The sequence below is a fragment of the Clinocottus analis genome, unplaced genomic scaffold (assembly GCF_023055335.1).
Source record: "Clinocottus analis isolate CAN_PGR_092001 unplaced genomic scaffold, fCliAna1.0.p SCAF_5, whole genome shotgun sequence".
NCBI classification, from domain to species: Eukaryota; Metazoa; Chordata; class Actinopteri; order Perciformes; family Cottidae; genus Clinocottus; species Clinocottus analis.
This window is the reverse complement of record NW_027176207.1, coordinates 6856152-6864185: the sequence shown is the minus strand read 5'-3', so window position 1 is coordinate 6864185 and position 8034 is coordinate 6856152. Positions and strand designations below refer to the sequence as shown.

At 41.6% G+C, this 8034-nt stretch overlaps 1 protein-coding gene across 2 annotated transcripts; it reads left to right on the top strand.

The window, feature by feature from the left end:
• Nucleotides 1-1037: 1037 nt before the first annotated feature.
• LOC137803036 (protein phosphatase 1D-like) lies at nt 1038-7021 on the top strand. Of its 2 annotated transcripts, XM_068601288.1 has the most exons (7): nt 1038-1685; nt 2455-2683; nt 2869-2993; nt 3113-3294; nt 3393-3620; nt 3969-4059; nt 4865-5004. In XM_068601288.1, the coding sequence occupies exons 1-6, from the start codon at nt 1190-1192 to the stop codon at nt 4053-4055; spliced, it is 1347 nt and encodes a 448-aa protein (XP_068457389.1). In that variant the 5' UTR covers nt 1038-1189; the 3' UTR covers nt 4056-4059; nt 4865-5004. The 2 variants fall into 2 exon arrangements, with proteins under 2 accessions (XP_068457389.1, XP_068457388.1); XM_068601287.1 differs by lacking the exon at nt 3969-4059 and having other exon boundaries at nt 4865-7021.
• The last annotated feature ends 1013 nt before the right edge of the window (nt 7022-8034 follow it).

The window sequence follows — 8034 nt, the reverse complement described above, 5'->3', positions numbered from 1 at the left end:
CCACCTGCCACACCAGCCTCCAGCGTCGAGCCACGGAGCCACGCTGCGATTTGCGCAGCTCAACGTCAGACCATGGAATCCACGTTGTTTCAACTGCTTATTCTGTGTCGGACCTCGGGCTCCACACTATTTGGTTGGGACTAAATGAACTGCCTTATACTGATCTCTGTGCTCGTGTGGTTTGCATCTGGGTCTTAACATTGTGCTCCAGTGACAACTATGACATGATTTGTGTCCTTTTCTTCTGATATCAGACATAGCATCATTCACACAACCAGCAAAACATAGCTTTTTTGTAGCTCACATGTATTTGACATTATTTGGGAGGACCTCACATTTATCAGATCTGGGAAATGGACATCGCCTTGAACAATGTTTCTATAATTAATGCCAGCAAATAATTTACAATTTTGTAACACAAAGTGAGTATTTCGATAATAGTATTTTAGTTTCAACTTTAGTGCCAAAAATGCAAACACTTTTTCCACACTTTCAGTAACAAATATGCAAAGAAGTTGAAAATGTGGCCCTCTGCAATTATATAAGGTTATATAGGGTTAATAAGTTATTATTTGTCTATGTGTATAAATTGTCTATGTTATATGTAAATTAAGTTATCCTACTCTGTGTGTTGATATAATCTCAGATTCCACAGCAAATGCTGATGATACTGTTGGAATTTTAGTGACATTAATTCATTGAGCACACCTATGCTAGCATTGATCATACAACAATATTAATCTTGATGTAAAATAATTATGACTAATCTTATTGTCATAATTATTATATGAAAACAATTAGTTTAACATTTCAACAGATATCACTTAGTGTTTTCACAGCTCGATTATTATAATCTAATAAAATAAGTGCTACAGTTGAAGCCTATTTTTTGTGTACTGTGATCGTGATTGTGACGTGATTGCTACGTGTAATTTCCGATGTCTTTTAGTGCCAGCGAAGGCAGCATAATAGTCGTGCCGAGCGTGGTTGCAACGTTGATAGGTGGAAAGAACATGACGTCAGCGCGTACAGCGGGACGTCTCGGGAGAAGATAAACAAAAAGGAAGGGAGCCGTCGGCCATACAATCGCGGCAAAACATTGGTTCAAAAATCTAGCTTGCAAGCTACACTTAGTCGCTCAATGGGCCGTTTTATTATTTAAAAGCGTCACCACTCAGAGGTCACCATCATGGACGAGGGAATCATATTTCGCATGAGTGCATTTTCCGAGCAAGGGGGGAGGAAATACATGGAGGACGTGGTCGAGATACGAATCGAGTACGAGCCGCCGCCGCCAGCTGAAGATTACCCAAAGTCGCAGGGACCTGGAGGACAGGGGGAAGCGGACAGCAAACCCACAAAACAGCCTGTGGACGAGACACGAGCCGAACCCGGCCCGGCCTCCCTCGCGGCGTGGGTGGAAGGTCTGCCAAACCACGCCGACAACAACACGCCGGCGTCGGGGGGGAAAGCCGCGGAGCGTCCGGTGGACACTCGGAAGTCCGTGGCGTTTTTCGCCGTGTTTGATGGCCACGGGGGTCGCGAAGCGGCGCTCTTTGCGAGGGACAATCTGTGGGACTTATTAAAGAAGCAGCGGGGCTTTTGGTCCAAAGATCACAGTGAAGTGTGCGCTGCCCTCAGGAAGGGCTTCATCGCCTGCCACCACGCGATGTGGAAAGAGCTGCGTAAGTCCACCAGAGTCGGGCTCGCTTGTTTTATTTCCCTCGCAGGCCTATTTGATCGCCGCCTATTGATCACGATTCGTGAAGGCATCCTTCTCAGCTGGTATGATGATGATGATGATGAAGAAGATGATGATGATGATGATGATGGTAGTGGTACCCAATCCCCTAACGCCCATCCCTTTGCTAATTGACACAGGGAGCTGTCAACTGACCACAATCACAGCGTTAGATGTAAAAGGATTAAAGGTTTTAACAAGAAAAGAAATGATAACCTGAATCGAAATAACTGCATTTAGTTGCATGGTCTGAGTCTGTGCATTATACGACCTCTGTTTCTTTTGTAGTCGGGGTTTTATTATGTTCCAATCCAATGTTTTAAACGTTGGGGGTGAGTATGTGTCTTTCTTTCATGAATCTAATAGAGGCACAAAGTGTTTTCCTCACATGTGAATTTCTGCGGAAAGGATGTATAGAACGTGGCACTGTTTAAAGAAAAAAGTGAGTCCATCAATGAGGCTCCCTGAAGCATTGTTAGGTCCTCATGATTATCAACAGAAAAAAATAGACATGAGACATGAAACTTAGGTCACTTCAGTTCACTGTGAACAAAAGCTGACGTCCACAGGCACGTTTTATACCTATGAAATGAATGATGGTGATTAGCAATTGTGTTATTGTCGTCACCGACTGCCCGACTTTGCCATGCAGTGTTGACCAGCGCGTAACATTCATTAATTCAAGTTTGTATTTCTCGTTGTCCCTTTCACAGCCGAGTGGCCAAAGACTATAACTGGCCTGCCCAGTACATCTGGCACCACGGCCAGCGTGATTGTGATCCGTGGGGTCCACATGTACGTTGCCCATGTCGGGGATTCGGCAGTGGTGGTGGGAGTGCAAGAAAATGACTCGGACATCACACTGCAGGCACTTGAAATAACACAAGACCACAAACCTGAACTTCCCAAAGAAAAAGAACGGATTGAACGACTGGGTGGCAGGTGAGCTTATGAACAGGACTCAGACAATTTGTTTTAAAGATCGAGTTGTATTATAAGTTCAGGGGCTATGTCAAACATCCAGATTGGATCCCACTGAGGGCAGATGTTTTCTTGACCCTGTTCCTTTAGACTTTGCTGCGTTTCCTGTTTTTTTGTATTGGAGTGTGTTTCTATTGTAACTGCAGCGTAATGAAAAAGTCTGGGGTCAACCGTGTTGTGTGGAAGAGGCCCAGGCTGACCCACAATGGACCTGTGAGAAGGAGTACAGTCATCGACCAGATCCCCTTCCTGGCTGTGGCCCGATCACTTGGTGAGGACGACACCCTATTTTCTGGGCTCAGTATCAGTGAAATAATATTTTAAGAAGCATTTTCATTTGTTTAATCATTCCTCTTAAGAGTGCTAATATTTCGTCGTCTTTTTAAAAAGGCGATCTGTGGAGCTACGACTTCTACAGCGGGGAGTTTGTGGTTTCTCCTGAGCCTGATACCACCATGATGACTCTTGACCCCAGCCGGCATCGATACGTCATCATCGGCAGTGATGGACTGTGGAATATGATGCCCCCGAAGAATGCAGTCAACATGTGCTCCAGCCACGACAAAATGGTGGTACGTAACTGTCAAAGGGTGAAAACAGTAGCAGTCACTACCTTCACAACTGCTGGAGCCTGGAAGGTTTGTAATTTCTTTCTTTCTTTTGCCTCCAGGGACCAAAGGGAATGTCCTGTGCCCGGCGGCTGGGGTGCACCGCTCTGCTGTTTTGGAAGGAACGCATGCTCCGGGCAGATAACACAACAGTGATCGTCCTGGCCCTGCAGGAGCGTGGGGGCCCACCAATCCCGATGCATCGAGATGAGATCGTTGTTGACATGTCGACAGGAATGGACCACGTTCCCTTCCCGGGAACTACTTATAATACATGTGTGGTCCCAAAGGTCAGTGCCACATCCTTGTTGCATCCTCCGTTTGTAATTTTTAATGCAGGGTGAACCATTCAATTCATACATGTTTATAGGTTTATACATTTTCCAAATGTAGAGGCACCCTCTGAGAATAGAAAAATAATGCAAATATTTGTGTGTGTGTGTGTTTTTTTGTCGTTTGGTATTTGCTATATTGTCCTTTTTTATATATATTGCAGTCATTTTGTTTAATACTGTCACCACTAGTTGAAATTTGAATGTTTGAAGTTACCAATGGCGCTTGACTTCAGGTCACACCAACAGTTTCTATCAGTAGACCACTGGTTTCAACAAATCACTCTTTGTTTTCGGGGTCAACAGGAGGAGCATGATGAGGATGACATGTTTTTTGAAGAAGATGAGATATATGGAGAAGAACATGAGGGATGGCCATGCCTGGAGTGGTAGTGAGGTGACTGCTCAGTTATAAAAAAAAAAACTGAAAATTGTGTCAAAGTGTCCGCAATGTGACCAGCCAAATGATTTATATGCTCTGTTAAAGCAAAAGGCTTTTCTTGTGGAACCTCGTGGCCAAAAAAAAAAGCTTTTCATTGGATATCAGCATGACAAACTTCCCTTCCAGCTGCTTGGTCCTCTCTGCTTGGGAGTATTGATGACAATGGTGTTGATGTTGGACTGTTGGATGTGTCCAGTATTTTAAAATGCCAGTGCAATAACTAGTTCAGAAAATCAGATGACTTTTTTATTTCCAGATGAACCAGGGCCACCCGAAACCTTCTTCCCTCTTCATCCAGAAGAGGGAGACAGTGACAATAATAATGGCTTATTCAGAGTCCAAATACGTATTACAGTATTCAGTCTTAATATAAATATCATAGTAACATATTGTTACTAACAGACCATTTTAGGTTTTTAATAAATTAATAGCTCCCTAAACGGAGGAGCACTGAGAATGTATCTACCTGCCAAATCACATCCCTCAGTACTAGATCTATATTAACTGCCTACATTCTTTATGATCCCAATATTTTGCCTGTCAAACAATTGTTTATTTCCGTGCTTAGTTTAGTCTTTTCTATTTGTAACGGCTTCCATCTGTACGTTTATTCATTTTTGAATGATGAACAGCAAGTTGTTTTTCTTCTTGACAAAAAAAACCTGACAGAATATATAATTATTTTTAATGAATAAATACATATGTATTATAATGTAATAACAAGTAATACAATTTTACTTTTGATGTGTTTTTATTTCAGCGAAGTGATGCAGCAAATGCCTCCTGCCCATTCAAAGACAGTTGCATGGCCCTGTGGCAGGCATTTGGGCTGCATGAAGCTTTGGGGTCCCCTGCCCAGCTCTCACTTGACGCTAACTCCATGAGCGCCACTCTGGTTTCCTCAGACGCTTCAGCAAAATATTTTGAAAAGCAAGACTCTGCAACCCAGATGGGCTGCGCTGCTCCTGCACCTACATTTAAGAGGCTTCGCCGCTCTCCGCACACACGTGCTCCCTCTCGTCGGCTCGGCCGGTCCTCCAACAAACATATTTATGTACAAAGTGAACGTTCCGGTCAAACTCAAGGTCAAACAAGGAGCTTCTCCGTGGGAAGTGGCATCCTACCGCAGCACCACAGCGCCGCCTTGTGCATGTGCTGATTCCTGTCTCATAGAAACTGTTTTGTTTTTTTCCGGAGCGAGAAGGATAATCTGTATCAGGTGTGCCACGGGTCAATTCTGAGACGTATACTTTTTATACCAAAAGACTTTGTTTTTTTAAATATGTGAGAAATTTGAGATTGTAGATGTGCTGTTTTAACCTTTTTCTTCCTGACCCCTCTTTAGAAGTGAGACATTTGGAAATCCATTTAATGCGCACAATCTATTTTAATACGTGAAGGTGTGTGTAGTATATCTCCAATAGATTTATTTTGAGGATAGGTGACTACAATCTGAGATAGCATCATTTCACCAAAATTATGACGTGTGCGATCTTCCAGTTTTGGATTTCTATGGAAAGAATTTACTGTTTAAGATGTATTTGAATTGACTGATGCCATAACATCCTAGTCTTTACTTCATTTGGGGCAATACCTCAGACCTTGTTGTTATTATTTAATTGTGTTTAATAGAAACACCTGTTAGTGGTGATAATGTAGCGTGCAAAATAATGGAAACATTTGAGAAGCAATAGTCTGAGGTTATTGATTTTAAAATCTGTCACTTGTTTGTTGTTTAACCCATGTACTGTCCTGAACACAATTGCTACTCGGCTAACTCACCCAAATCAGAAGAAAAAACAAATGGAATATATTCTCTTATTTCCGCTTCTCTATCCGTAATGTACATAATGCGTGATTGCAGTGAACTGACCCTTTGATGGACATTTTCTTTCTTTGTTGGAGAGATCCAGCTCCATTTAGTTTTAAAAAAAAATATTTGACCAACGTTGGGTGCTGAAGTCAAAGCCACGATCAATACGCGTGCCTCACTGGAAGGTGGTTTGGAGTCTGCTTTCTCCTTGACTTAGGTTCGCACAACACTCAGTTTATTTTACTGGCCCCTTCCAATTATTTTCATATATTGTGTATGTGTGGTCTGCTCCCATATTTTATGTTTTAATCTGCACAGATAACACCTTACGGTATGAATGCAGGAAGTGTTCGTTACATGGCGTGTGGAGTAAAGTTGTAGCTTGTGTTAACATGACAGCTCGGTTCCTGTTTTAGCCGATTGGTTTTCTCCCTTCCTTTTCCATAAACGTGTAATGGTTGCCTTAGCACAAATGAGTCACAGGTGCTATTCACAGGTTTTCATATTTGGGACTCAAACGGGTGAGAATCTCTAGGATATCTTAATGTAAGTATGGCTGTGGCCCAGCAGTTTGTGGATTTGTTTTTCACAGCACGTCAATATGCAATAGAGGTTTGTATAGTACGTTATTATGCAAAAGTATCGGGTTTTTAAGGATTCTGGCATGCTCAGATCTACTAATGTGATGTTATGTGTCCAGAGGTAATGGATGTTTATGGGCATGTTTTGGATTTTTTGACAGTGGCAATGCTTTGTCTAGTTTTCAAAACTAACTGTATAAACTACACGTGTTGAAAGACAGTGTTTTTGTGTCTTGTAATAAAGTTCTCATTTTCCAATAACCAGTGGCATTAAAAGAGTGTTGCAGTGTATATGTTGCTCAAACTACAATCTCCAGCCCAGTTTGTGGAGATGTTATCGTGACTATGATTAATCACTTTGCATGTTTGTTTTTTAAAAAGTAACCTGTTCGTCAACTTTGTCAATGGAGTCGTGTTGTCCTTCAGCTACTATGTTGCTTGAATATAGAGGCAATGGTTCTGCTCACGTTTGTGCAGCGTGCACTGGCGTTGTGTTCCAGTAGATGGCGCTGATGTAAAGAGATTAAACAGTTGTGTCTCTGCAGTGACCAGTCTCTTGAATTTCCTGATGCACAGTAGTACAGTATCACAGAGAGAAGGAGGAACTGATTGAAGTCCAATCAGCTGATGAGAATCAGTTATGCTTTCTGTAAGCCTAAAAGCCATTGTCTGCCTCAGCTGGTGATACTACACAAAACATGGTACTTAAACAAGACACTATCAGTCAAAACCTGTATGTTGTATTTCTGAAATATCTTAATTTTCAGCAACCTAAGACTTTGCTGAAGATGTGGACGTTTGTGTGAATAGAGTTTAAAAAAGGAAAGAGAAACCACAGTTGGAAGTCTCGCTGCACAAGCTCAGGAAATTAAAAAACTAAGTCACATTGCTTGAAGTGTGAAACGTCGGTGGTGTTAGAGTTGGTTTACATCAGCCTCCCTACCAGCCTGGACAGGATCCAATACTGATCCACTTAAAACAGAAAGAATACGGATCCCAACAATGAAGTGAATTTTTTTTTTTCTGTTATAAGAGACACGGATTCCTTTCAGTCTAGTCTAATTATGTTTGAGAGCATAAAGCTGTAGTCCAAACGTGTTTATTGTATTTATTTTGTATTGTTTCACCACTGTGCCAGCAGTTGTGATTTGTAAGTACGTTGGCTATATTTACTCAAATAAAAAAATAAAGAAAGGAAGGATCCAGTGTGCCACGGGTTAAAAAAAATTATAATATTTCTTAAGATAAATAATCAGTTTCATCGTAAAACATTGAGAAAACCGGCAAAATAAGTACTTTTTTGTGACTATAGGTACATTATACTGATTATAAAGTGATTATTGTTATTTTCGTGCTTTTTTAAATGTTTTGGTGAATTTATACACATTTTAACGCACAGGAGCACCGTTTTTTCAAAAAGAATGGATAGTTTAGTGGAGGGTGGGGGGGGGGGCACACTCCAATATCTGCTGTATTATTCAAGCTTTACTCTTTCAAATGACAAAGGTGTTGGATATTTAACTGGAGGTAGAGTGA

Excerpts from the sequence above, each read along its gene's own strand:
- LOC137803036 (XM_068601287.1), top strand. The coding sequence starts at position 1,190 with ATGGACGAGGGAATCATATTTCGCATGAGTGCATTTTCCGAGCAAGGG. Across the intron at positions 2,684-2,868 it reads ATTGAACGACTGGGTGGCAG|CGTAATGAAAAAGTCTGGGG; the intron begins GTGAGCTTATGA and ends TTGTAACTGCAG. Across the intron at positions 3,621-4,864 it reads ATACATGTGTGGTCCCAAAG|CGAAGTGATGCAGCAAATGC; the intron begins GTCAGTGCCACA and ends TTTTTATTTCAG.